This window comes from Cadophora gregata (genome assembly GCF_030347475.1).
Source record: "Cadophora gregata isolate MNR1 chromosome Unknown scaffold_9, whole genome shotgun sequence".
Taxonomy (NCBI): Eukaryota; Fungi; Ascomycota; class Leotiomycetes; order Helotiales; family Ploettnerulaceae; genus Cadophora; species Cadophora gregata.
Window position 1 is genome coordinate 717,018 of NW_026695932.1, and position 27,375 is coordinate 744,392.

The 27,375-nt window shown below is 48.4% G+C and overlaps 9 protein-coding genes across 10 annotated transcripts; 3 read left to right on the forward strand and 6 right to left on the reverse strand.

Moving 5' to 3' along the window:
- Positions 1–343: 343 nt before the first annotated feature.
- On the reverse strand, positions 344–799 carry ONS95_014559 (uncharacterized protein; the record flags this gene model as incomplete). Its single annotated transcript, XM_058508217.1, has 1 exon — positions 344–799. One exon carries the CDS (start codon positions 797–799, stop codon positions 344–346), a length of 456 nt encoding a protein of 151 aa, XP_058355899.1.
- A 2,759-nt stretch (positions 800–3,558) lies between these two features.
- Positions 3,559–3,993, forward strand: ONS95_014560 (uncharacterized protein; the record flags this gene model as incomplete). The annotated part of the gene is made up of 1 exon (XM_058508218.1): positions 3,559–3,993. The coding sequence occupies one exon, from the start codon at positions 3,559–3,561 to the stop codon at positions 3,991–3,993; it is 435 nt and encodes a 144-aa protein (XP_058355900.1).
- Positions 3,994–7,150: 3,157 nt separating this feature from the next.
- Positions 7,151–7,810, forward strand: ONS95_014561 (uncharacterized protein; the record flags this gene model as incomplete). The annotated part of the gene is made up of 1 exon (XM_058508219.1): positions 7,151–7,810. One exon carries the CDS (start codon positions 7,151–7,153, stop codon positions 7,808–7,810), a length of 660 nt encoding a protein of 219 aa, XP_058355901.1.
- Positions 7,811–13,873: 6,063 nt separating this feature from the next.
- Positions 13,874–14,838, reverse strand: ONS95_014562 (uncharacterized protein; the record flags this gene model as incomplete). Its single annotated transcript, XM_058508220.1, has 3 exons — positions 13,874–14,029; positions 14,081–14,757; positions 14,811–14,838. 3 exons carry the CDS (start codon positions 14,836–14,838, stop codon positions 13,874–13,876), a joined length of 861 nt encoding a protein of 286 aa, XP_058355902.1.
- Positions 14,839–17,289: 2,451 nt separating this feature from the next.
- Positions 17,290–18,952, reverse strand: ONS95_014563 (uncharacterized protein; the record flags this gene model as incomplete). The annotated part of the gene is made up of 3 exons (XM_058508221.1): positions 17,290–18,387; positions 18,444–18,707; positions 18,758–18,952. 3 exons carry the CDS (start codon positions 18,950–18,952, stop codon positions 17,290–17,292), a joined length of 1,557 nt encoding a protein of 518 aa, XP_058355903.1.
- A 379-nt stretch (positions 18,953–19,331) lies between these two features.
- Positions 19,332–20,156, reverse strand: ONS95_014564 (uncharacterized protein; the record flags this gene model as incomplete). Its single annotated transcript, XM_058508222.1, has 1 exon — positions 19,332–20,156. The coding sequence occupies one exon, from the start codon at positions 20,154–20,156 to the stop codon at positions 19,332–19,334; it is 825 nt and encodes a 274-aa protein (XP_058355904.1).
- An 838-nt stretch (positions 20,157–20,994) lies between these two features.
- Positions 20,995–24,714, forward strand: ONS95_014566 (uncharacterized protein). Of its 2 annotated transcripts, XM_058508225.1 has the most exons (6): positions 20,995–21,948; positions 22,011–22,386; positions 22,985–23,257; positions 23,309–23,731; positions 23,820–24,057; positions 24,105–24,634. In XM_058508225.1, the coding sequence occupies exons 2-6, from the start codon at positions 22,303–22,305 to the stop codon at positions 24,260–24,262; spliced, it is 1,176 nt and encodes a 391-aa protein (XP_058355906.1). In that variant the 5' UTR covers positions 20,995–21,948; positions 22,011–22,302; the 3' UTR covers positions 24,263–24,634. The 2 variants fall into 2 exon arrangements, with proteins under 2 accessions (XP_058355906.1, XP_058355905.1); XM_058508224.1 differs by lacking the exons at positions 20,995–21,948; positions 22,011–22,386 and adding an exon at positions 22,767–22,909 and having other exon boundaries at positions 24,105–24,714.
- On the reverse strand, positions 21,127–21,426 carry ONS95_014565 (uncharacterized protein; the record flags this gene model as incomplete). The annotated part of the gene is made up of 1 exon (XM_058508223.1): positions 21,127–21,426. The coding sequence occupies one exon, from the start codon at positions 21,424–21,426 to the stop codon at positions 21,127–21,129; it is 300 nt and encodes a 99-aa protein (XP_058355907.1).
- Positions 24,445–27,131, reverse strand: ONS95_014567 (uncharacterized protein). The gene is made up of 2 exons (XM_058508226.1): positions 25,544–27,131; positions 24,445–25,479 (listed from the first exon to the last, which is right to left on the reverse strand). Exons 1-2 carry the CDS (start codon positions 26,767–26,769, stop codon positions 25,257–25,259), a joined length of 1,449 nt encoding a protein of 482 aa, XP_058355908.1. The 5' UTR covers positions 26,770–27,131; the 3' UTR covers positions 24,445–25,256.
- Positions 27,132–27,375: the final 244 nt, after the last annotated feature.

A 27,375-nucleotide genomic window follows, 5' to 3' on the forward strand; every position in this document is an offset into this window, starting at 1 on the left:
TCTCTCTGTTCTGTCCAGTCCTTTCCTATCCTGTCCCGGCAGGGCTAGCTTCCTATCCGTCCAGTCCTCTTCTGTCCAGTCGACCTCACTTCGGCGACCTGCGGCTAGGCACGAGGAATGGTGTAGATGGACTATGGCGGCAGCGACGTGTGATGTGGAGGTGCTGGAAATCGGTAGTGGTGTGGTGTGGTGTGGTGGGGGACTGAAAGCCACACCAGTGATCTGCTGGTGATCGCAGTAGGATGGGGATGATATGTGAGAAGGTATTGGTATGGATCGTACGGAAGGCAGGTAAGTCGACAACGGGAGGAGTGCTAGTGTAGACAAGGCAAGGCAACCTAGACTACCTAGATGACCTAGATCTTGACTCCTGACTACTCGCTAGGCAATAGATGGACTGGTACCCAAGGGCAAAGGAAGCAAGCAAAGCAGTACTGCACTGGACAATACAATACGCCAGGTATCCGGGCCGGGCACAAGGTACTCGACTCAGCTCTGATGTCCCTCGGTCCACCCACGCAGCGAGAACGATGACATCGCGAGAATCAGCCACGAAGCCCTTCTCTACCAGATCGGAGCAGACCAGAGGAGACGCAAAGGACACCACACCAAGCCCAAGGCAGGCAAAGGGGTTCCTCGATCGCATCTCCTCTTTCCTCTCTGCTCTGCTCTCTCCTCTCTCTGGGTCGCCCGGACGTCGAGAATCAGAACAAGCCAAACCCCATCCGATTGATACCCAGGGTTCGTGGGCGTGCAGTGCAGCAAGCCGGGGGCAGCTCCTTGCAAAATGACAGGGCATGACAGGCCCCTAGTCCGCTCTAGCTCGACATAGCTTCAGGTAGCTTTTCGGGTGTTTTAGCGTCCGCACCCCTGTGTACCGCACCGCCCTGCTGGCCCACCCCCCATAGAGGCGCCCCGAAGAGGCATCGCCCGCAAGCCTCCAAAGCTAAAGATACCTTCGTAGCTAAAGATAGGCGGCCGAGGGCTGGCGTCTGCGAAAAAGCTGCAAAGGCTACAAAGGCTGCAAAGGCTGCAAAGGCTGCAAAGGCTGCAAAGGCTGCAAAGGCTGCAAAGGCTGTAAAGGCTGTAAAGGCTGTAAAGACTTCGAGCACTACCGTACCTACCTACCGTCCCTACCTCCTACCTACCTAGGTAAATTTACCTACAGTACTGAGGAGCGACCTCCATGGAATGCCTGTCTGCCTGCCCGCCCGCCTGCCTACCTGCCCTGTCGTCTTCCAAAGCCCTCCTCCAGCAGCCTTCCTTCAGACACGATGCCTGCAAGCAAAAGTCCAGCGTCCCCTGCCCGGCCCTGTCAGACCCTCTCCCTGAAGCACATCCATCGCAAGCCCAGAAGGCCAGCCCAGCCTCATGAAGCATTGCCCAATCCGCGCAGCTCTTCAAGCCCACCGTCTCGATTTCTGCCGCGATGGACACCTGCACATGGCCTTAATTTTGACTGCAAATGAGCAGCCTGTCCCAATGCGAACACTTCAGTCCCTTTCAGGCGTCCGCTGATGCTGATGCTGATGATGATGATTGCAGGCATAGCTAAAGCCTGCACGTCGTGCAGCATGCACTGCAAATCGTCAATCGTAGCAGCCAATTTAATGCGACGCTGGCCTGAGTGGACTACGGAGATAACTTATGGGTTGCTATTTACCTAGCCTACTGCCTAGCTACCTAATAGCTACGGCAATCTACGGGACGGGCAATATTAATCCAAACGAGAGAGCCACGGCCTGCTCCACTTCGATTCTCTCTGCAGAACCAGTGCCCATCTTATGCAACTACCCTTCGCCGCCTCATCCATGCTCTCGGAGTCGTAACCGGCGACCATGTCATGTCCAACGTCACTTGCTGCAGCGATGCGGTACAGTGCAGCTCTCTGATGATGCAAGTACGCGGAATGCGGATGGGGATGCGAGGATGGGGAACCAAAAGCCAAACCAGCGTTGAGACCACTCCGGCACAGTGGACAGATCGTCCCGGCACTTGAAGGGCGATGAGACTTCTGCCCTGGCATCCATGGCATGGCAGCGCTGTCCTGGCACCGATGAATCTTGGTTCAATGATAGACAAGGATAGCCTACATCGACAAACCCCAATTCAACCAGCAATTTCCAGAGGGCAATATTTCCAACAACCAACATCTAGCAGCCGTCGGCGTCGCCAGATTGGTATTCGCTTGAGTCTAATAATTACACTCAATTAGTATTGTAGGCAATTCCGGCAATCTTCGGTCGGGGGAAGAGAAGGGTCTATGCTCTACTTCTCTCTGTTCCATTGTATCGCGTCGGCCATCTTCATCTCGTCTCATCTCATCTCATCTCATCACTTACACGTATGACCGACTTGATGACCACCTCTATCTTTTGCTCGCATCCATACATCGAATCACCTCTTCACGAGCCGCGATATAAGTACCCCGACTGTACATAAACCAAACGGGTGTGGAATCAGCCCTGCCCATTGCTTTTTAGTAAGCCAGGCTGCTTGCGCAATACGAGTCAAGTATCCCATCCAAATACAGCTAGCGAACAAACAGCCGGCCTAGCAATCTCTACAATTCCCCTACCCGACCGAACCTCGGGATCATAACCGGCGCGGGACCGCTGAGCAATTGAAATGGTAAGCAGATACCTTATTTTCTCCTTCAATTCATTTTCCTTGAAAATTGTTGTGAAAACTAACCTGGATGAGAAAAAACAAACCCTGGCCGTGCATTCCCAATAGATTCGCCTAGCCCTGTGACCTAATTATTGCCTAAAGAAGCCTTCTACACAACACCAGCCCTCCAAATCCAATATTTGATCCCTATCGAAATATAGAAAATGCACGATTGATAAAGCTGGACACGATACGATCATCACTATGTCCAAGATAGACACCTCAGATCACCCCTCTGTCTAGACGCTCGGCATGTACTTTTGTCAACAAGTATCTTGGTATCTTTTCCAAACTAAGGGAAGGCTGATGTCGCGCTTTCACACCAGGCCATCCTCACCCAATCATCGCTCGCGCTGCTGATCGACACCTGGATGTGGTTGACGGGTGTGTCAGGTTATCCAGCATCTCTCTCCAAACCATCGAGACTGACAGGGATAAGGTCGGGGTCAGGGTCCAGGGTATCCCAGATCGCATTATCCTGACAGCCACAGCCACCACGACAAGGCATTTCGGGAGACGAGCCCGAGAGCGAACAGAAACTTTAAACAATATGCAGGAGGAAATACCTTACCCCCCGAGCCCCCTCCTTTTTTAAAAATGGGTTTCAATACTTTGGAATTGCGAATCAAAATTGGTTCAATCTTGGTCGAAATATACAGGAAGATCTCTCCAATTAATCTCTGAATCTCTGAAGCGTGGCACCTGGAGAATATTACTACAGAAGCCCGAGTCACCGTTCTCGAACTTCCTGTCGTGATCATCGACCACCAACAAGGGCAGCTCACCGCTGTTGTGTCCTGTGCTTTACGCGTAACTAGCAGTGAGCTGTACGAGCTGTACTGCATCATCTCATCGTCGAAAGAGTAGTGCAACATCCCGCGCCTCATCATGTTGAAAATGTCACCAGAAACATGCTACAACAGCAGATACGGGACCAGAACTTGTAACGACGTCGTCGAACCATCTGGCCGGCGACAGCGCGCATTCGAACGGCGCAGTCTCAATTACCAAGGACCTCATTTCGTGATACCGAACAACTTGATTTCTGCATATCCGTTCTGTGTGCGCTGGCCTCCGTCATCGTATCATCTCTCTCACATCGCCTTGTCCTCACCTGCTCTCGCCTCATCGGCTGCCACAATTAGAACAGACGACGACCAAACCAGAAACCCCAAAAACTGGCAGCTGAGAAGTTACTACGAGCTCCAATCGCCACACTCACCTCTTGATTGCATCTTCAGCTATTCATTCATCTCTATCCTCAAACACTCTTGTGTTGAAGCTTGCTTGATGGGCAGCACAGGTACAAATGCTCAAAAATAGACCTCCCAGAAGTCCAGCTCACGCACAACGACGTCACGAAACCCTCGTGTCTGCACCTCCACACGTACCTACAATACTTTGCTACCAACAACGGCGCTGGCCATTATTCGCCTCCAAAATGTCACTTTTCGCCTCCGCATCAAAACTTCGAACCCAAAACGATTCCAATAAACCATTATTGTGGCGCGAGTGAACCAACCCCAGCCATCGAGCCCGCACGTTTGGTTTGGCTTTTCTATCAACCGCGGCACGATACGGTATTGAGTTGTGACCCCTTTTCAGTTTGCCTCCAATGCCATCACAGCGTTTTAGCTTTAGCGGGTCGAGCCAACCAGAACGCAAACAAACCCCTGATGCCCCAAGCCTCAAGCCCGAGCACCTGTCAGCTGAAAACCTGCATGGTTCAGGCCAACAACTAAAGTACCCGACAGCTACAGCTAGCCCGTCCGCATTATTATTCTAGCTGTGCTCGCTGTGCAAGGGAAGCAAGCCACTCAGTATGCTAGACCGTCTACGGAAACGCAGATCACCAAAGATCGCCGCTATGCAGGGACGGAAACGATTTCTTTAGGCTTTTGGACGACCAGGATTTGATTTGGCAATTCCAGCAAAATTACTGATTTGATCTGGGGTTCTGGAGGAGGAGGTGTTCATGATGATTGACCGGCTGGGAATGGGTGTTTGCTTTTTTGTGCAAAAGTCTATTTTGTTCCTTGCCGGTCGTGAATATCGATCAATACGAACCGGTCAAAGTCAATTCACCAAGGACAACCGCGAGGACCACCCAAACGGTCGAATGTCACCTCACCAGGGTCACTACCCTATCATAATCCACCTTTTCCTTGCTTTTTCAGCCTTCTCTCATCTTGCCCTTGCCATACTCACAATTCCTCTTGCTCTTCTGGGATCACCTTAGTCCCGGACCATTCCGCACACATGCGCCGTAATGTATAGTATCTCCACACCCAGAGTAAGGAAAGATACGCGTTCTCCAGCACCCAGCACCCAGCACGGCAATAATCAGCTAGCCAACACCAGCACGCATCTGCCACTGAGAACCTTATTAGGAAGCGAGCTGCAAAGAACGCCCAATCACATTCTTGGAAAGCTGGAATGCCAGCTGTCAGATATGCGAGGCTTGGCTGGCAATTAATACAGTATTAGGCCAGCAAGCCTTGGTAAAGGAGGATGGATTGATACCTTCGTAGCATTTGGGGGCCGGCCCTCTAGGGTCGGATCGGCAGCAGGCTAGGGAGAGATGGGAGAGATGGGAGAGATGGGAGAGGAGGGCAGATGTGAGTGACATGGGGGACATGGGAGACTTTGGTCAGGTTCCTTGGCGTTTAGCTGGATTTGGCATTGGTCTTCAGACAGGTGACGCCCAGGTGACGAGATCGGCTTTTTACGGACGGCGATTGTCATTTTATGGTCTGGGAACAACCGTTAAGATCTCCTCTTAGTTGCGTGACATCGGCTCAGATCAGATTGTTGGGATTCCAGATCACAAAGTCTAATTCCTGCAGCACTGAGGTGAGGGTAATCATCCAGCGGCTCGGCAGGGTACACAGCACAGCACAGCACAGGAGCATCACGCACTCTGTTGAGTCTCCTGGAAGGCGTGAAATTTGACGTACCACCACCATTGAAAGAGTCTAGTACTAGCTTTAGTGTACCAGTATTCTACCAGTTCGAGTTACACCATGCAAGGTCCCTTTCTCTTTCGCCGACCAATCCAGCCCAGCCCAGCCCGGCCCAAATCAAGGTATCGAGTACGTAGGTGAATTCACTGTGCTTATATGCGTCGATCGCAGGAAGTAGCGAGGGGTAGGTAGTAAGGCGAGGTCGACTGGATCACGACATCGTGCGATAAAAGTCGAAGTATTAGTTCCGATCGACTGTCTCAGATCCATACGTAGAAATCCAAGTCTCCTTCAAATTCCGCGCGGAGAAATGTTGCCGTTCCCGTTGGACCATCCCACAAGCGGTGGGCGGGCTGGACTCAGATCCAGGAACGAACGCTTAGGGAGAGACATCAGGCCGTTGTCTGCTACAGTAGCATTGCTTTTCTGACATCTTGCTCCAAAGGTGGAGGAAACCATAAGTAGTACAAGAATGCCGCACGCATCCCTTGCTGTACTTTTGTACCTTACCTGAGACTTTCCTCTTCAGTTTCCAATTCGATCCACATGATGATGGTTACTTTGGCGATAGGTATGCTGGGCTTTGCCGTCTATGCAAGAAGACTTCTCGGAACCACCACTACTAAGTCTGTTCAGCAACCAGCCTATCAAAAAACTGCCATCTTCAGCAGGATGGCAACCTGCAGGAACTGATACATGCTACCGCGATCTGTCCAAGGGTCCAAAAGCTTGCCCTCCATTTCCGGCACGTCTCGTGCTTTGGTTCTGGCTTCAGTTTCTTCCCTTGCACAATTAGTTTCGTTTTAGAATCTTGGTGCCTTAGTTATCTGTATTTCATCAATGCTTCATGGTGATCATTGAGTAACTATTACCCTGGCAAGGCTAGCATATACCTTCACGAACAAGGACGGCATGATTATCCGAGTTGTCAGACACCCGTTGCATCTGTCTCATTCTTTCTTTTCCATTCCTTCCTTTCACGAACTATTTTCTTTCTTGCTCGTTTTCCTTACTCGCGTCTTTCAAGTTTGTTCAATTGCTAGTTCATGCGTCTCATTCTAGAGTCTTGGTCTAGACCAGCATCTCCATTCCTGGAATCGCACATCGCCGGCTAAGATCCTCAACTCGGAATATTTTTTTCCTTGCAAATGAACCATCATTCCCTCGCTTCCTGCTTGTCATCTCGGATCCCGGAGAAACAAAATATGAATCCTGGCCCTGCACTTGCGCCATGAAATCTACCAATCCCTTGCTTCTCGCTCCCTTCTTCCTTGTCAAGCCATCCGCAACCAAGCGAGAAAAGGACAACGACATCTGACATTCGTCAAGGTACCTGGCAGATGTCTCTCAATAACCCAGGAACCGCTCGCCGGCTACTTTGAAAAGGATTGAACAGCTGGCCCGTGCAAAACAACTTCCACGTGGACAAGCAAGGATTTCAGCGCGTTCGGCGCTGAGATGCGAGGAAGTGGAGGTGTAAAAACTCTACGAGATGCTGCCCACCCCACCTAGGCCACATGGCACGATACTTCCAGTCTCATCGTGGAGAAGACACGACAAGCGGAGAAAGTCTCGTATACAACCCCCTCTACACCAATTCCTCTCAGCGAATGCAAAGAACCAGTCTGTCGCTACCGAATCCTCCTCCAAGCCACGTTTTCCGCCATGTACGAGTTGAGCCAAAAACTCCAGCGCGATTGTCACCGTATGTCATCGTAAAAGAGGATATCGCGGCTACGATTCAGACCCCGCGACTTCATATTATCACACATTCCTTCCATTGGCAAACGCCACGCGTACATTACCGGCGGGTTCCCTTCCCTGAGAGATCTGGTCAAGCCGTACTTCCGTGGTATGTATCACAACTCACATATGACAGGCCTTCACCAGTTGATAAGGGATTGCATGCTTGGACGTGGATTGTGGAGACCAGCGAAAAGCTACCAAGGTACACACCATCCATCCCTCTTCTCTTCTCGTCGCAATCCATCCAAAGACAAGGAATAAAACTATCGAAACCCATTCAATTCAATTCAGGTAAGTCGAATTCAACCCCTTCCTGCATCCTCGATAACGCAGTGGATCGCGATGACCGTCGTCAGAAAAAAAACTTCTCGGCAAAAGGCAAGCTTCGTCTCCAGGCAATCCCTTTCTACTGGGAATTACCCGTCAAGTGAAGTGATGTTGGGCAGGGCAGGGCAGGCTGGCGGTTCATCCCACACACCCCTACCCTTACCCTGCACTGCACTGCACTGCACACCCAAATGCGACCCTGCAATGGCTCCCAAGCCACTCCACTCCATTATTGGTCCCAGGTATCTGTCGACAGCTCACCCATCATGCACGATCCCTTGCTCGTCTCCAGACTTTGGGCTTTGGAGCTTTGAGCTTGGCCTTGCATACGGGCGTTTTCGGGGTCGCTGTCGATTGGAACGGAATGAGCATTGATTGCACTTTTGTTTGCTTGGTTGGTAATTTTGGCCTCTTTTATTGGGAGACGGGGGGTGGCTTGGTATTGCTGCTGGAGCTGAACGGCTGGATCAATAGCTTCATGTCTGCCGTATTTGGCGGAGAGAAGGCTGAGTGGTGGATTGAGCGAGTAGGTTGGAAAACAGACGGGGGAGACGTCAGTCCCATGCTGTGTTTTTGATGTCGTTAATCATCTCGAACGTCTAGTTTTGTTGAATTCACCTACGCATCGGCGCTGTACTTTTCTTTTCACAGCGATTCCACGCATATTGGACTTCAATTGTGCTGTTTCTTTCCATTCGCTTGTTACTTCAGCTACAGTTCTATACCCTGTCTCCTGATATTTTTGATCAGGTCCTGCACAAGATTTAGTCTCGCGTCCAATCACGTGATTTTCTCATCATGAGATTTCTCTAGTAAACCACTTATTCTTTGATTTTTTTCCTTCGTCCTTTCCTTCCTTACCTCAAAATTAAATTTGGGCCCCATTATTCAATCTACCCCTCACAAGTCCAATCCAAAATCTCCTTGCGTTGTCTTTCCCTGCACCCGCTCTCAGACTTGAATCTCAAGAGTCAAGACATTTCCGAGTGATCTGACCTCACGGTCTCGCGTCGGTACCACCTCGCTGGAAATACAGCCCCATTCTTCTGAGATTATGTTTCTGAGATGAGACAGGCAATACCGAGATAACTTTGTTAAACTCCCTTGCGATGATCTGTGGCGGCGGACACGAGCTCCGGAGGGCTTCAATCGAGGGATCTCGATTCAATATCTTATACTTCAAGTGAGGAGTCTGGCGTCGTGTATACAAAAACCCTTTTCATTCAAGGGACTGATTTTGGAGCGGATCCACTCCGAGGGCCTCCAGTGAGAGCTAACAAATTTTCCCTTTCTTTGATGGTGGATAGGCTTCATTGTCCTGTCCACTGAGGAAGGGAGTATGATATCGGCAGATCAATATTTCGAATAGAAAGCAAGGACTTTGCATCGAAAAATGGGTTCTAGGACCTAACGTTGAAGAATTTTGGGTGGCGCTTCACAGCTCGCTTGCAGAATACGAACATAAACCTGATCATCGCAGACAAATATTGACCAAAATATGATCAGCGCATCTATCAATTCTCCCTACACATCATTTTGGCACTGCAGAATATCTTATTCTATCCCTCATTTTACACTTCCCAGCTGCTGATGCCAATTCCCGTTTCCAACATCCAACGTCAATTTCCAAAAATGTAAACAAACAATTGACCCCTTCAATATTCATATCACTTAAAATCAGCAACAAGCACAAGCGCCCCCTCACAGGGCTACGTCTCTAATTCGCTGGGGGTCTCCCATGGCGCCGGATTATTGATCGGCTATTTCCTCAATTACGGTCTAGTGGTTTGATGTTCGAATTATTTTATTCTCCGAATGATCTGAGAGCCAACATGACCAGCACCTCAATTTCCCCATCCAGCAAAAACCCCTTAAGCACATCCAGTTATTGCAAAATTGATTCCCTGGCATGAGTGAAGAGCATCTCTTCGGCCGGATTGGGTAGTTTTAGTTGATCTGGACTGGCTGTCTTGAGCTTTGTCCTTCTGGTGAACTTGCTCGTCCTTGAGCATAGTATTTTCTTTTTCTCTCCACTGTCTGAACGCCGTGTGGACATCTTAGAGCTCTGATAATCAACGGCTTGATTTCGCTTTCAAGACGTTTGACTGTCAAGTGACATAACTTCAGCCCCGGTTCAGCTTTGTTTGATCACCACGGCTTTCCGTCGAACCTAGATGCTTGACTAGGTGTTTTGTTTATGTTGATCCTCCGAACACTTATACCTCGGTACTATAGCTCCAAAAGCATGAGCACCGGATAGAACTCTCGATCTTTCCCTTTTCTCTCATGTCCTCCGGTCACCGAGGTTCGAACTGTCAGTGCTCACGTTTCTTCGATCGGCGTGGCCGAGTCTCAGCAACTGACATGTTAGGTAGCGAGGCAGTGTATGAACAGGGCAGGGTTCAGTAACGTCCAGTAAGAGTTTCAAATTCACTTCAAACACAAATCACGCAAACAAGATGCGAAACGCAAAACGCAAAACGCTCACAGACGTTTACTTCTCACGTCCAAAATCTTTGTGCTTGTCAGATAGCATTTCTCACCTGCGGTCATTCATCCTCATCACAGTCACATGAAAGCATTAAACTCTGATATATGCCTGCCTGCTGCCTCGTTGGTTCATCAAGGCCATCTCGCAACTTACAGGCTCCACAAAGTTGTCCCTATACCAAGCAAAGTTGCATTGACACTGTATTTACTTACTGTGTATGATACTTTCCCTTCCTTCCCCACAGGCTTATCCAAACTTTGAGGGTTTCGTTTCCACCATACAGATTAAGCCATTAACTCCCCACGCCTGTTTTAGTCTTTTGCTCCCCTGTGTTCCCCTTTCCGCTCATCTCACCTTGACTGCTGCCGTGCATCGAGCAGGCTTCACAGCCAACCGTTAATATCCGGAACGGGCCATTCGCAGGAGTAATTCCTGCTTTCAGTGCTCTGAGCGCGTCGCTTGCCTCGCTCAGACCCCTCGTCTTACATCTCCTTTCAAGGAGGGGGTGGCGGTGGAGCGGGTCTTGAAGATGCAGCAGGGCGTGTGCTGACACTGCTGAGTCTGGTATGCTGGAGACAGTTGCACCGGCTGGACTCGGTTGATCTTCGAGAGATGGGATGCGTTACATTCGGCCGGGTGTGCCAGCTTGGCTTGATGGTAAAGGAGATCGTTGTGGATGAGAAAGAGAAAATGTAACGGGAGAGGGGTAGAGGCAAATAGAGTGGGTGGGTTCGAAAATCAAAGCTGAGGAGAGGAGAGTAGGAGACACTGTTATTCCGTGTGAGGAAGAGAAGACAAGTCTTGGCTCGTGGCGTCTACTGCCTTGTATAGAGTATTCTGAGACCTAATATAAAGATCGGTGAGGCAAGTGCAGTTGGAGCAATGATGAGTGCCGGCGCGTCATTGCTGTTGACTGGGTAGAGGGGGGGGCTGGAGGCTGTGATTTTATTATTTTGTGCTTTTGATTCCTCTCAGCACTTAGAGATATCGAATAGTTGTATAAGAATTTTACTTTCTGTGTCCCTATCCACCTGTAGCTACAAAATGCTCAAGACAGTACAAACTGTTCTGGGAAGCTCTAAAATCTCTTCGATCAAGTTCACGCACTTCTCTGCATCTTATCTCCCTCCGTCCGGGACTGCCTTTCGATCGGACACACTTCGAATTCTCCTTCCTTCAGTGACTATGTACCTGGGGCAGACTGTCCGGAGGAGGTGTTGATCTTGTACTACTCAGCGATGATGTGCTGTCTCGAGGCCTCCGCGCGCCACTTTCAACATTTCAATTCCTCGAAAGAAAGCCTTGATTTCTGCTAGAGCTTTTCTCTCCTTCCCTCACTCCTCAATCGTCTAGGTAAGGTGTTTTCCGGTTCTATCCAAGAACCCCAAGCAGAAAGAGACACTGGCTGACGCGAGACTTTGCAGTAAACAAACACCGAACTCTCGATCATCACTCCACAACTTCGAAAAATGACAACGAAAGCCAAATAGCCAACAATGAGGAAGTCGAATTGGGAAAAGGATACATTGAAGTGCTGTGTACATGGCAGTTTTGTCCAAGGACAGCTACTTGCTGCCCTGGTTGAACTCCTTGTCGTCGAGACTTCAACGGCAGAGATCAATAAGTACAGTCCACTTACCATCCAAAGAAGAACAGCAACCACAAAGCGCCTCAGCATACACTTCTGCCGCCGTCCATACTCCCACAAGTCTCATTCCTTCTCTTTCAGCAAGACATATCAACCCGATAACCGCTGTCAATTCCCATGTCGAATCCCATTCTCGAATTCACAAACAGGTAGCCCATTCCCACCGACCCATGGTAAATAGTGAACCGTCTCATGTAATAATCACTGCACACAACGGAGTTGTACTCTTGAAGCTTTCGACACAAATGACACCTAGAACACAACAGGGCCAGTACCACTCTCCACCCTCAAACAAATTTGAAGGTTATATCTGTCCCGCCCCAATTCCCATTTCCCATCAATAGACTCATGAGCACTCCGCACTTGACCACTGTGATGGCAAGTACACATTAAGGAGTTCCTCATTCAAGTGATTGGAGGCCTAGAGGCCGAAGCTTGGATACCGGATACGAGGTCTTCAGCAGGCGTAATATGCTGTCAACTCAACGTCGTACACCGAAAAGACGAAAGGAGAAGAGAGAATGGAAGCTTCACGGACGTGGATGATGGTTATATAGGCACTGGGTGGTAGGGGCAAGGTATGATAAGTTGATAACTCAAGATCAAATACAAAGAAGGGATCAAGGGAGCTAGATATGGTTCATAAATACGATAGAAGTATACAATTCTAGCATACAGATCCATTATACCCAACCGCTTGTCGCCAGATTTAATTCTCCATCCTGCCTACCTGACCAATTATCTGCTTGAATTTTCGCACCGTTCGCGAGAAGTAAAGACGGAAGTCAACATAGACTTCGTAGATACGATGGACTTCAATGACATTCGTCGAGGCACACAGAATGTAGATACGACATCAAGCCTCGCATGGTTTCTCCAAAACGTCTCGACTTGCTACACTGGGATGTTGTATTCGAATCTCATGGTTCCATGCCACTTTCGTTCTTTCTTTCTTTCCTCCTGCACTTGGATGGATATTTTGGACCCCGAGATCATGTCGATGAGTCTCCGGTATTCTTTATGGCAGCATGACTCGGCGTGGCCAGTCTTGTTGGAGAAACTGGTCCAGCTGTGCGGCTCATGTCTCTCCGCCGGTGTGATTTGGATACCATGGACATGTCCGAAGGGGATAGTTCGACGGAAGTACTCGGTCTGATGCCATTTCTTTCAATCCATTCTCATGGGCAATTTGTAACCGCAAGCCATCGTCATATCTTCGGCATCTCTTTCTCAAAGCAGGAGACTCGGGGAATGCGGAAGTGTTAGCATCAAAGCGATCTCCAGCCTTTAAGTGTTAAGGTGCTCATCCTCAATCATCCTCCCGCAAAGTCCAGCTGGCGCCAGCCCGCGGCTCATCTCAAAGCCTCCCTTATCCGCGAGATCAGAAAGTGCCCTGATCAAGTAATCTCTCTCAGGACAGCCCGGCTGATACACTTCAACGGCACCTCTCAACGGAAACAGCATTTGGAAACAGCCCCCGTTGGTATGAGGCTCCATGAAACAGAACTCGACAGAACGTAAAATCTCGCGTGCAATCTCGTGCAGTGTTTTGGGATCTTGGGGAAGCAGGAGGTCCGGGTTGGATCGAGTAACGGTAATGGTTTTGAAAGATGTGTTGGAGGAGAAGCTTGGTCCCTTCAGCATGCGACCAGCTCGTAGCAGGATAAGAAGAATAGTGTCGTAGTGCGCGATTTCTACGGCTTGCTGGAGATTTTGGAAATGTAGCGCTTGAGGGAATGGTGATCTTGGATCTTGTGAGGATTTTACGCTGCAACAGTGGCCATTCTGTAATTCCCACTGTACTCGCCATTCATAGAGCTTCTTGAGCTGGTTGCAAATGGTTTGGTAAAGTCTTGCTACAAAAGCCGGGTCCTGCAACCTGCCAGTTTGGAAAGCTTCGAGATCTTGCAGTATACTGGGGAAGTCGCAGATGCGGTCGCATAGGAGTGAAAACAAGTCTTTGGCTTTTGGATGCTTTAGCCATGGAATGGTCTTCCATCTAGGTTCCTCCAGAAAGCACCGAATTCGTCAATCTGCACATCCAAAAGCGATAGGCATTCTGGCGGACTCAAAGACTTCTAGGTCAGGCATTGATTGGAATCGTTCTGGGCTGGAGCCTTGTATAAGTCTTGCTATGCCACAGTTGTGTTGGAGGAATCCAGTCCCGGTTGGCGACGCCATGATCTGTCCAGTCTATCAGTCTACCATGAGCGAATGAATGCATAATTGATGTACCTCGAATACAGTTAGAGACAGCACATTCGTCAAGGAAGGTAGCTCCCAAGCCTTCTTTGAGAGAAGATCTTTGCTGAGTAACCGCAGAGCCTTGCTGTAACACTGAAAACCCAAGTCTAGACTCTGCTTCCGATGGTGCATTCGACCAAAATAAATACCACTAAGAGCTCTCACTGTCTGTGTTGTTGTACAATCTTCGCTCCATCTGCAACCCCTCAGCATCCATGGTGTAAACATTCTTGCTCCAACGAAGAATTTGGACAGCAGAAATGACAGGTGAATTTCGTCCTGAAAGCCGATCATCGAGAGTACCTTCCCAATGGCTACATTGCTGAAGTCCTTCATTTTCGACTTTCGAGATGCCACAATGTCGTCGGTAGATTGCACGTATCTTTCAGGAGAACAGAATGTTGCTGTTCTTTGCAACTGGCCAACTTCCTTCGGGGACTTCAGATGATTCTGCCTTGCCTCATCCCTCGCTTCTTCCGCCTGTACAGCTTGTAGATAGGCCTCCCTCTTGAGCTGGACTCTCTTCTCCGCCTTCTCCTTCTCGTCCACAAACCTCAAACCTCCTTTCCTTTCATATCCCTCACAGTGCAATTTCGCTTTGGTACATCGTTGACAATTTGGTGCTTCGAAATCGCACTTCACACGCCGTCTTCGGCATGTATGGCATGCTTGCACAGAGTCAGATGCATATGATCCTCTACTTGGAGTCAAGGTACCTTACCACCAGACCGTTTGCCATTGACCCCCATTGTATCTTCATGATATGGGCGTCAACCCAGTCCTGGATGATTAGCATCTCAGCAAGTCCCTGTCTCTTAATATGTACATTTATTGTACCCAGCAGCAGAGAATTGACGATCTCTGGGCGGGCGCAGATCAAAGGACATCGATCGACAGAACTACGGAAAGGATGTGGAGGGATAAAAGGACGGAGCTTGAGTTTTGTGGAGATTCGAATTGGCTGTTGGGTTTCAGCTGTGCTGCGCAGTGTAAAACCACTCGCGTTTGTGATATCTTCGCTGCTCTCATGGACTTGCTATGAAGCTTCAAAGTGTTGATGTTGTCGGCCAGTGTAATGAAGATGGGTGAAATACGCCCGCCATCTTCAGGCTGAAGTCGAGAATGTGGGGTAAATGCAGGGCAGGATGGCGGGTGGCTTGCATGAGCTGACAGGGCTTCCACGCCAAGTGCTGCACATGCAAACACCCCTATGCACCCACCCCACTTCCCGGCTCAAGGTCGTGGATCTGCCTACCTAGTGATCAGTCCCATCCACCAACACCACGATACATCTGGAGAACCCGCGGATATGGTACATTTCGATCATATCTGGATAGTTACCTTTTTTATTGGAAGCAGGCCATTTGTTTCGATGCCACGTATCCATCCAGATTCAAGATCAAGGGGATGTTGCTTGCAGTCCTGACAGTCTTAGGACCCTCCTCACCAGCCCCAACTGACTTCTTGATCGAAAACACCTCTGATTCCTGCGTTTAGAAGTCTTCCCGTCTTTTTGGCTTCTTTTTAGGCACTGTTTATACTTTGTACTTTTCTGTATCGAGGTAACTATTCGTTGCCTTCTTTGAATTCCCTGGTTCGCTTCCTCCTAGTTTTGACGGGACATATCGAGGGGCCGTGTCGATCTTTTCGAGCTATTTGGAATGTTTGTGTTTTCACGTCAATGTCCTCAAAGTAAAACCAGATTCATGTCAAATTCTGGGATGAATGAGAGGGCGTTGTCGAGGTTTGGAGTCCCTGCATATTCTCACATCCCTTTTGCAATGCCACTATTAAAGATATATTTGGTCTTAAGGAGGGCGGGAACGGGAAATACCCAGGGCGTAGTTTCTTGTTTTGAAGATCACAGTCGACTTTTACAAGCAATAGCACACGATTGGAGGACTAAGACAGTTACCCACCTCCACTTTCCGTTCTTCCCGTTGACGATCAGTTTGGTGCATTTCCTAGTCTGCGAGCACTGTGCGTACACCAAACTGGTTATGTTAACGATCTTCAACTTTACTTCTAGCTGGTTTCTAGAGCAGAAGATCTTCTTCTGCGGCATTTTCTTTCCCTCGTCTTGACTGCGGGTGGTTCCCGAGATACTCATTGCCCCAGAACTCCTGAGAGCGAGGTTTCATTTGAAGGCACGACTTTTGTGAGGATGTAGAATTTGTTTATTTCAAAAGTCCCTCTGTCTTATCTGATGAGATGTCAAACTGAGGGTATTTGAGTACTGTCTATATGTATTTACCTTGCTGTCAGGTGATGACAAGATATGCCAAAATAGGTCGGTAATGAGTGCCCAGTGAAGTTGTTGGTTCCCTTCAAGCACTTAGCAATGTGCAAGAAACAACCAGAAACACTTGTATATCATGAAATAGACTCCTGTGTGTTGAACCTCCACCAGAACTTCCATAGTTTGTCTTGGGTTGCAATCTTGCAGGTTGACAAGTGCCGTCAAAATTATGGAAACAAGATGCACACTTATAATCCTTTCGACGAAGCACAGCTTTCGTAGCCTTATTCAAGGAGTAGTACAAGCACAAAACCGAGCGAGTCCGAATTTCGTGCTGAGCTCACGTGAAGGGGGAATACCTTACTGAGCGATTAAAGCACTTGCAGAAAAGTCATCGAAGCTTGTTGGCATTTCTTCAAATGGGACAAAAAAATTCAATGGAAAAAAAATCGGCTTATGGTGAAAACCACGAAGTTTAGTTGGGATACAAAACTACGACTGGTCTCCTTGTGAAGGATTCTCCAAGCCACAGCGACTCCGAAGCATTCGCAATTACCTATATAAATGAATTAGCTAAGAAGGAGCAACAATGTGCTTGATCTTGTGGGATTTTGAGCGAATGCCAAACTTAGCAGTCAAAAGTTTTCGTGGAATAGGGTGAACGACTCGCAGAACATTACTAACTGCTGTCATATCTGTGATCAAAAAAACATTATGGACACCTTGTGGGACGAATTGCTCAAGGGGAAGATTCTCCAGACCCACATTTTCGACTCAGCTTATGAGAACACCGGGCGATCGAAGGGTTGATAAGTTGAATCAGGCCAGGAACCCCATGAACAGGTTAACCAGCATGGCTGACAAGGAATGGTCCACAAGCACTTTGGATCGAGAAGGTATGTATACACACCAATCGGCTATCATTGTCTCCGACATCTTCGACATCTTGGGTATCTCTGTCCTAAGTAACAATCACCTGCACCCTTTTGAACGCCCTCGCTGAAACTCCCTTCGCAAACAGATAGTCTAACTCCTCAAATGTCCTATGCGCTGTCTCCGGTACCCTGAAATAAAGCCAAAAAACAGACATCAACGCCGTACCCCCAAATATGAACCCAATTTTTCCACCCAGAGCTGGAGCATCAGGATTGATCAGAAGCGGGATTACGATATTCATCAAGATACCGAACAGACTCTGTACCACGATGCCAAGACTGACTGTACGAGATCGAAGACGTGAGCTTGATACCTCCGCGAAGAGTGCATAGCCCACGGGCCCAATGGTGAGAAGGTAGATGAACGCAAAGACAATGATGCAAGCTACTTGGCCGTAGACGGGACCAAGGTTGCTTGCTCGAATAGGGATAACGTCAAGGATTCCAATCAAGAAGAGAATTAAGACGAGTATGCTGGTGCCGAACATAGCAGTTGGTCGTCGGCCAACTCGGTTAAGCAAGAACCAGGAACATACGACACCTACGAGACCAAGGACGGAGACGCCAACAGACATGGAGAATGACACTGAAGGTGTTAGGCCGGCAAGTTGGAAGAAGTAACTGCTGTACCCGATGACGAAAACTACACCGACCAGTTGCGAGACAGAGAAGATTCCGATGGCGATCTCTGTTCGCCGTAGGTCGGAACCGCGGAAACAGTCGAGGTAAGTTGTAGCTTCTACCCTCTGTTCCTCGAATGTAATGGTCTTTTGCATTTCTGCGAGTGTTTTGAGAGGATTATCGTATCCGAGTTGTGCCAGCGTGCTGGTTGCTGTGTTCGGGTTTCGAGACCTGAGGAGGTACCATGGTGATTCTGGGCACATAGGCAGGCCGACTAGAAGGATGACTGGGAAGACGAATTGTAGCGCAAATGGTATCTTATACGCCCACGCTGAGTCCAATGTGCCAGTGCCCTTGAGAATAAGGTTTGCCACTAGTTGTCCAAAACCGATGAACAGTTGGACAGCGGAGGTTGTGAGGCCTCTAAGCTCGACAGGGCAGATTTCCGCGGCATAAGAGGATGGTATTGCCAGGAAGGAGCCGAGCGACAGGCCATTGATGAGCTAGGAATGGTCAGTTCAAGCCTAATGAAAGAAATTAATTAAAAGTGGTCTCTCACCTTTCCCACCAGTAACGTTCCTGGCTGCTTCGCAAATAGCTGTGCGAAAACCGCGCCAATGCTAATGAAGCAGCCGATACCAAGCGCAAACCTCTTTCCTATCTTATCTGCCAAATATCCAGATGCAAATGCCCCAAAACAGCCGCCGATTGATGATGCAGTGTTGAAATCAATCTGCCAAGAAGCACTGACAATGAAATGGTCATTGAAGAGATATCCAAAGTCTTTCTGGAAAGAGGGAACTGCGATTACGCCGTTCGAGAGCTCGACAGCCTGTTAGTTGGTGTCCATAAATTAGATCGATTTATACTCACAAGTGTGTCCATTCCCCAATTGATACCAGCCAAACCAACGAAGGCTGACCAGAGTATTGCTGCTCTGTATTGATAGGCCAGCTGCCATGTAGATTTGGGTTTCTCCTGCTCAGATAATTGGCTAATAGTGTCCTCTTCCACCTCCACTACATCATTCATGGTTCTATCCTCCAATTTGTGTGTACTGTCCGGCATTTTTGCTCTCCGCAAACTTTTGTAGTTGAAAGAAACATGTCTTTATCGGAAATAAAATCCCTCTTGTACCAACGTTCGGATTCGCCGTCATTATGCTATATAGCATGACGATAGAGTTGGAGTTAAAGTAAGGCTGAGTTCCGATCCCGGGGCATGCTTGAGTTAAAAATTAACTGTGTGGACATGATTGGTCCTGACAGGTAGTAGTGCAAGGTTGACGTGACGGAAATAGCTATGCGGATCCACTGAATAGAGGGGTTGATGCTAGACTAGAAAGGAAAGCTGTCTCACCGACGTTCTAGAAAAAGTTAGTAAAGTGGACCGGAATTCGTCTGGAGATAAATAACCTGGTGACTGCAGCCATATCATATATAGGCTCTCATATTGGGTAGCTTAGAGGAAGGCCCTGGTATACTTCCATAATATTGTTGGAGAGAAAACTTTGCTCTGTCATTGTGCGTTGGTACGCCTCCCCTACCAGTGGCAATTGATACTGAGCCGGAACCTTTCCCAGCAAGATTCTCAGGGTAGCTTCGTCTTTGTTTGTCATTGTATACAATGCATCAATGAGCATGTATATAGCCGCTGGTATAGGGCCAATGATTGGCATAAACTTCACAGCCCATTCCACGATGACTTTGTAGATATCATCCCCGAAGCCACATGCAGAGTCATTTCTCAAAATGGCAGAAAGTCTTTGGAATATATTCAAAATGGTTTGAACCAACGGAGCTGAAATCGCCTGGGTGCCCGCGATGTAGAGTTGTAGGAAGTAGTCGTTGATATCGAGACCCCCAGTAGGCGAGGGAAAGCGAAACAGTGAGCCTACATAAGGCTGTCCAATCCCGTTCATCAATAAATCGAGCACAATTGGGTCCTCGTCCATATCTTGCTGTGTGTTGCAAGGAACAAGTTTCAAAGGATTCATGATTCTGTTGCCAGATTCTCGCATCTTCTGAAAAAGTCCTGGCATGTGCCTTGCTAGTTTTCGTTGACGGATTGGCCAAATGCTGTTCGTCATTGGTGATTCAATGTAGAGGTGCTCATTTCCTCCGATTCTTTTGAGAGGACTCCCGAGAGACCTATGCTGCCGTAAACCCCTGCCGAATGGCTGTCGAGGGGGCCCGAAAGGAGCAATATATGGAGGAAGAGCTGGAGGAGGAATGGGAGGGGCAAAAGGAGGAGCGAAGGGGAGAGCAAACATTGTGACATAAGAAAAAGTTTGGCTCCAACTTGAGAAGTGTTATGATGCTTGCTGATGCGAATCACAGTGCAGAGCAGAGATGGAGAAAAATCCACGAAGCGGTTATGGGGTACAAAAGCATGAAGTAGTCGAGGCTCAGACCTTCGACTGGAATCTAGATGACTCGTACCACCCCGTGAGGCTGTCGTACGAAGTGTTGGCAGTAGGAAAATGAATCAATCCAGCGTACAGCATGGCTGTTCACTCGTATGCAACGAGCCGAGACAATGAACTCGATGAGTGCGGAAAAGTAACCAGAACTAACAAAAGGGATGGCAGCCTGTTGTCCTCAAGACAAACAACTTGGCAGGTTAAGAAACATGTGTCCATGTATTCCAGATCTTCGGTCGAACACTACGATGAGCGGAATGGTGCGTTTGCACTTTTCTCCAATAGATGAGAGTGGAGAGCGAATGTCACATGACGCTCGAATCAAGAATACGAGAATCTGAACCGCCACTCGATGGATACAAGAGAACGGGGCGGGCTGAAGTATTCAAACCTCTACCCTGTACATCTGTCAACGGGGCTGTTTGCTAAGTCTCTGTTGACCGTGTAATGTCGTGAAGCTCAGGAACCATTGGCATGTCCGCGAGACGGGACCAAGGGCATACTGCCCAGTATGTATGGCAAACATCGACTGACATTACACATAAACCCATTTGACAAACAAAATATTTAGAAGATATTATGCGTGGCTTTGTAGTCCGAATAAAGAGTTTGACGGAGAGCAGAAGGCTGGAATCCAAGAAGTGGAATTGGTCGGAGCCTCGGCTGATGACAAAGCAGTCCTTGGATACCTAATCTAACGACATTTGCTGAGCCGGAGATCATACCTATGGTCAGATCATATCATCTGAGAGAACGAGAGCATTTGAACGAGCACTATGCTCAGTAAGCTTGATCGCATACTCAGCAGACATCTATTACTTCATTTGATCAGGGTCGTTGGAGCATCAAGTAGTCCTTGAAATGACCATAAGGGACAGACAAGACCTTCAAGCACTGTGCTATTTTTTCTGTACTTCCATGTATGTTTATGTTTTTCAGAAATTGAGTTTGGCTTCTCCAGAGGATTGGTTTTTGTCTCGCTGGTTTTGATTAGCCAAGTTTTGCTGTCAACACAGGTCACAGTCGCAAGACTGTGAAGAGTGTTTAGATCTGGAATATGGGTATGATTTATTTCATGCTTTTCTCGCCGTTTTCCGAAGGAAAACTGTTTGGGAGCCATGATCGGGCATCTTCCTCAGCTAGCAACGTCGAAATGGAAGCTAGCATTTATTTCCTGTCACATATGTGTCACGTGACCTGGTCGCATTCACTTCGGACATCTCATTGTCATGAAGACATCTTTCTTTTCGTGCAAAGGCAAAGCTTAACCTGCATATGGTCTCATTTGAGGTCTTCTATTCTTGCCTCCGAATCGTTGCTCATCCCCCATGTCATGTGAGGGCTATATAATTCTTGCAATTCTGCAGACCATCGAATTCATTTCGAAGATAATCCTGCAATCTTACTTGAGTTTTGCTTTAGAAATATCCTATGTGCTGCCTTATCATCTAGACTCTAATGTTTGATTCTCAAAATTCGTGAGAGCTTGGTGGAACGGTTGCGTTCTTGAAGCGTATAAACAGATTCACTCGACACTTTCCTGGATCTGCTGATTTGTGACTTGTTTTAAAGTCGCAGGAGCCAGAATCTAAAGTCATTCTCGAGATGCATTCCTGCTCTACTGGAGCTGAGATTATTTGGCGTGAGTATTTCTATTGCGGGTTGTATGTTTTCTGTGAGTGTCTAATTCTGAACCTAATCTAGTCCAGAGCCTACCATTTTGGTGTTGTCAAGTAATTTGAGGCTCTTCACCTTTTTCTCGCTACTCTCATCAATTCCACTAAACTTTTGCTGCCTGATTCTGATTGTCACCACTCATCGTTGAGCCTACAAAAGGCCCGTCGCCCGCCATTTCCAACATCTCTTCCACCTATACACAACAAACAGAATTCTTTTCAGCGCCTTGCTTCGATCTATCTACACCTCGATCAGCAATACAACATCCAGCCCACATACTTCATACAACGTCTGTGATTCATCGCTCTCAACATTCAAAATGTCTACAGTCGACCTCGCAACTCCCACCGGGCCCAGCATGTCTCTAGGAGACCTTATCGTAGAGGCTGTTGATCAACCTGAGGTAAGTCTGCCACGCTATATTCTCCTACCTCTGTCCCATATTGTCGAGTTACTGGACCTTGCAGAGCGCTTTTCTTGCACGATCTTTGCAGTGTTCTGGCTTCTTGGAGATGGCATTGTCAGAAAGCAATCGCAATTTGTGGTTGACTAATTCAGCCTTCGATCTGTCTAAAGTCCCAATCTCAATCTCCTGGCTACCTGCTTGAGCCACAACCTTCTCCATGTCTTGGGTTGTGGTTGTTATTTTATCGGTCGCTCACCTTCACGTTCGCTTTCCTTCCCTGCCCCACTCAAATCAATCAAAACAAACAAGCGCCTTCGCCACGCGAGCAGGCTTTGTTTTCTTTCTCGTCCGCTTCTGTACAAAACCCCCATTTCCTCGCTCCACCCACTCCATATTGTGTACATCACAGTACTTCGCTCTCGCTCTTCTGTAACATCGTACAAGCCGCGCACTTCCTCAACTTCAAGTTCTTGAGATTCTCCATCTTCTCAGCTTGCTTTCTCGATTACATCAAGTCAAGGTCTCGATCTATCCTAGCTTCTATTATTCACAGCTTGTGCCAGCGATCTATTGCTAATATCTCTCTTTCATTCAGATGGCCGACGATACCGCAGCTGTCAGTGCCCCAGAGCCTGTTATCACCGAGACTCCAACCAAGGTCAAGAAACCCCGCAAGACTCCAGTAAAGAAGGAAAAGCCAGTCACCAACGACGCCGAGGATGGCGAGACTGCTACCCATGATGCTGAAGCAGAAACCCCAACAAAGACAGCTAAGAAGCCACGCAAGCCTGCGGTCAAGAAGGAAAAGCCTGCTCCCAGGGAGGGTGAAGAAGCCACTGGTGATGCTGAGGAGCCAACTACCCCCAAGGTAATTATAAACGGTCTTCGTTGCTCTTGATCTCTGCTTATATATTCTTAGGCTGCGGCACCAAAGAAGCGCGGTCCTGCAAAGAAGAAGGCCGATGCGACTCCTGCAACCCCAAATGGTGCTGAGAACGGTGATGTTGAGATGACCACACCCGCCACCAACGGTGCCCCAAAGTCTGCCGGCAAGAAGCGTGGTCCAACCAAGGCTGCCAATGGCGAGACACCCACCAAGAAAGCTAAGGCTACCAATGGTGATACTCCTGCTAAGCGCGCTGCTGGTACCAAGTTCCCTGAGTGCTGGGCTGAGTTTTGTGAGGAGGACAAGCTTATTGTCAATATGCGCCGCCAGGGCAAGAAGTGGGAGGAGATTGAGCCGGCTTGGACTGAGATTACCGGTACAGTTCCTGGCAAGGATTCTCTTCGAAAGCGTTTCGCCAAATTGGAAGCTGTTGCTCAAGACTTCAATGAGGCTGATGTAAGTTATTTCATCCATTCCCTTCGTTTGAAGTTCTCTTCGCCCCCATACCTCTTTCTTACCAGCGTGTTGACTTTGTTTTGTTCAGCTCCCCAAGCTTGTTGCCGCCAAGAAATCCATCGATGCCGATTTCATCGCACTAAAGGAACAAATGCAAATTGACCAAGCAGCCGCCCTTGAGAAGATGAAGAATGACCAGATTAACGCTCTCAAGAAGCAAGAGACTGCCATGTGGGGCAAGATCTCTGAGCACATTAAGACTGCTGGTGGTGACGATTACAAGGCATTCTTGCTGGAAAAGAAGTGGAAGGCTTTGGAGAAGAGCGGTACTTGGACTCCATTCCTGCTTTGCGAACCTCACTGACACATGCAGGTGAAATCGATGCTAATGGCAACCTCCCAGGTCCTGTCGCAGAAGATGATGATGCCGTCGATGGCGATATGGAGAACCTATCGGTTTCTGATGACGCTGCTGACACAAATTGTATCGATTACGTCGAGGACGCTGAGGGTGACCGCATGGAGCAATAGATGGACAGCACTTTGGTTCGATACCTTGTTGATTGATTCGCTCGATCTCTGCTCTATCACCTGCCTTGGCCATACTCTTTGACTCTGGTTCATTTGTTTCCGGAGGATATTGAGGTTCACTTTTCTTCTTTGCTCCTCTTTTGATATTCTTTGCTGTTATTAGCTGCTTGCTCGTTCCGTCTTGCACGCTTGATCTGGATAAATGTTCATTTCTCGCAACAGCTTGATACATACTTGCTCGCGCAATTGCTGCTGCTGCTTAGGGTTTCTGCAATATGGGGAATAATTTCTGCACATTCGTGTCTGCTTGCAATACTAGGATGGGGATTCTGAACTCAGGATGGCGTAGTTGCATATGCAGGCAAGCACCTTACGTGCATGACATCTGTGCTGAGGCACTCGATATGAAATGGGTCTTTCAATATCCTGATTTCTTTCCGCTATTCGTGATTTCATAATTTCTGGTATCCCTTGCTGATATCCTGGGACGTGCTTCCACGACCTGTGTCATCATTCAGCGCGAAATTATTTGACGTTTACAGAGCATTGCCGCAGTTCATTTCCAATATAGCTCTGTGGTTGAACGGAGAACTGTGGGAAAGAATCTCAGGAGCAAGTGTTCGTTCATAGGAATTTTGTACACTGAGCGGGCCCACCTACACTGGCACCACACGAAAGAGTTGGAAGCAATTCGGACGTCACAGGACCTTTCAGCTTGCTCCATCCAAGTTGCAAGTCAAGTTACCTTTCGGATTGCAGATTTGATTTTATATTGGTATATTCCGGCATCACCCGCCCTACTGAAAATATCACTATCATTATTTGAACGGCAGCTGGCACACAGGGAGACCAAACAACAGAATCTCATTCAGTCCACGAGCGGTACACGAGTACAATAGAGGAATCATGGGATGTTAAGATGAGGTTCTTATATTATCCTTTCCTATCTCTTGCAGCAACGAAAGCATCTTGATTAACCATTACACACCAAGATTCATTCTTCCCAATCCTCTTCAGGATCCCTTCTCTTCCGCTGAATGATCTCCTTCAGACGATCAATCTCACGGTCCTTGTCTGCCAGTTCCTCCTCTTGTTTCTCGACCTTTGCTGTGGCTTGTCGATAACCCTGCTTCAAGTCGATAAGACCTTTCTTTTGCACCACAGCGATCTCATCCAAAGAGCCTTGAGTCACCGCCCTTTTGGTGTATCCCTCAATTCTGTCGGGGTGCATGTTAGTGACGTCTTCTAAGGGACATATGTGCGGGCAGAGAGAATACTTACTTTCGGAAAACTTCTGTTACTGGAAGAGTCTTCTTGGACTCGCCGTTACTAACGACTTCCATATCTCCGACTTCGGCTCCAAGCAAAGCTTCTAATGGTGCGAAAACTACGTCCTTGAAGGGCAGATATGGAAGATCTCCGGGATTGGTAGTCTGACCATCACCAGTATCTTCTTCTTCACCAGTTGCTGGTTGTGTTCCCCGAACTGGAGACGAAGATATAGGGTTGCTCAGTACAGATTTGTCGTAGAAGTCTTCCTCTGGCTCTTCTTCCTTGACGGCAGCCATTGAAGAGTCTTCTTCGCCCTGTGGTACTGGCGGTGGTGGTGACTGGTCAACAAATAGACCAGGGGAGGCCGGCTCTGTTGTTTGACGGGGCCGAGGTATAGGCATTTCTGGGAGTCGAGAGCGTGGTCTTGGACGTGGAGGAGAAAACCTGGTCGGAATGCCGGAGTTTGTTTGAAGAAGCCAAGGTCTCATTGAGCCTGGATGTGAGGGCTGGTATCCAGACTCTGGACGAGGTGGCTGTGGTGGCTGTGGTGGAGAGGAACCATATGTCTCTCCCGCGCGATACCGAAAGCGGTTTTGGGGAGGGTGCCACTCATTTTCCTGTCTGTTCCGGCGTCTAAGTGGACTTGGATTGCCTCGAGGCCCTCGAAGCATTTCTGAGGCGTGAGAAGATTTCTGTCTTTCCCTACCCAGCTTTCGTCGTTTAGAAGCAGGTGCAAGATCGTGAATGTCGCCTTCCAGCATCTCGTCATGGAAAGGTTCGGGAGTAAAGTGTCTTCTTGGTGGAAGGTATGGGAACCTGTTCTCCTGTTCCTCTTCCATCTCAAGGTCTTCCTCCTCCTCCTCAACTGCTTGTTGGCCTCTTTGTAAGTCGCGCTCTCGGAGAAGGACTTCTCTTCTCTGATTGTGCTCTCTCTCGAGCCTGATTTGGTCTGCCTCCCAGTTTCTCCACTGCTCATCCTTGCTCAGCGGGACTCCTGACCGCGGGTTGAATTGCCGCGCCGTCAGTTGTGCCTTTGTTGGGCCTTTGAATCGAGGCATTTTCGGACGCTGGTAAAGTAGAAGAGCTGGGTCTTCCGAGTCCAAGTCGTCGACTTCCTCCACGGGGTTGCTTTTGTTGTGGCCGGCTGAGCGGCGGAGTGGTGGATGCACAGCCGTACGTCTGCCGGAGGCGCTGATCTTGGAGTTTGGACCGAGGGGAAGTCTGCGGTCTGACATTGTCTGGATGATGTTAGCAGCTACATTTCCTTTCTATTACGATCCTATAATGTACTGACGAGTAGAGGAAGTTTGCTTGTTGATGCGGTACTGTGAGTGTTGATGCCTCGAGACTGCCCAGAGGTAGCCGAGGTGGTGTGACGATGGAGATATGCTTCAGCGTATGAAGACTTGATCTCTTTGCTGTTGATGTACAGTAATTAAGACAGCAGAATTTTCAGGTGGAGTTACAAAGTAGGACAGGGAAGTTGTCGAAGTTGTTGAAGAAACAAGAGGAGGAGGCACGGAGCTGGTTCTAGATGGGCAAATATAGAGGCGCTCGCCGCCCATGCCAGCTGCCCCATCAACAGAATCACGCGCGGTCTGCGACAAGACGTTTTTGAGTCATTTAATATAACTCTGGATTGTTCAAGGCGTGTCGTGACATGCGACATGCCGCATTCTTTCACTTTGTTTACCTCAGGGAATCGTCAAGTCACTTAAGCGAGAGCCGCCAAGACTCAGCGACACTTTAATGAACACGCTGATTTCTTACTACGCTATATATATTACCACAAGTTAGGGCTTTCAGAGCGTGTGATACTAAGTAGTCCGACTCTGACAAGC

Coding starts and splice junctions, on each gene's coding strand:
- ONS95_014566 (XM_058508225.1), top strand. CDS start 22,303: ATGTCTACAGTCGACCTCGCAACTCCCACCGGGCCCAGCATGTCTCTA. Junction 23,258..23,308: donor AGGAGCCAACTACCCCCAAG/GTAATTATAAAC, acceptor ATATATTCTTAG/GCTGCGGCACCAAAGAAGCG. Junction 24,058..24,104: donor GAAGGCTTTGGAGAAGAGCG/GTACTTGGACTC, acceptor TGACACATGCAG/GTGAAATCGATGCTAATGGC.
- ONS95_014567 (XM_058508226.1), bottom strand. CDS start 26,769: ATGTCAGACCGCAGACTTCCCCTCGGTCCAAACTCCAAGATCAGCGCC. Junction 25,480..25,543: donor GTAACAGAAGTTTTCCGAAA/GTAAGTATTCTC, acceptor GCACCCCGACAG/AATTGAGGGATACACCAAAA.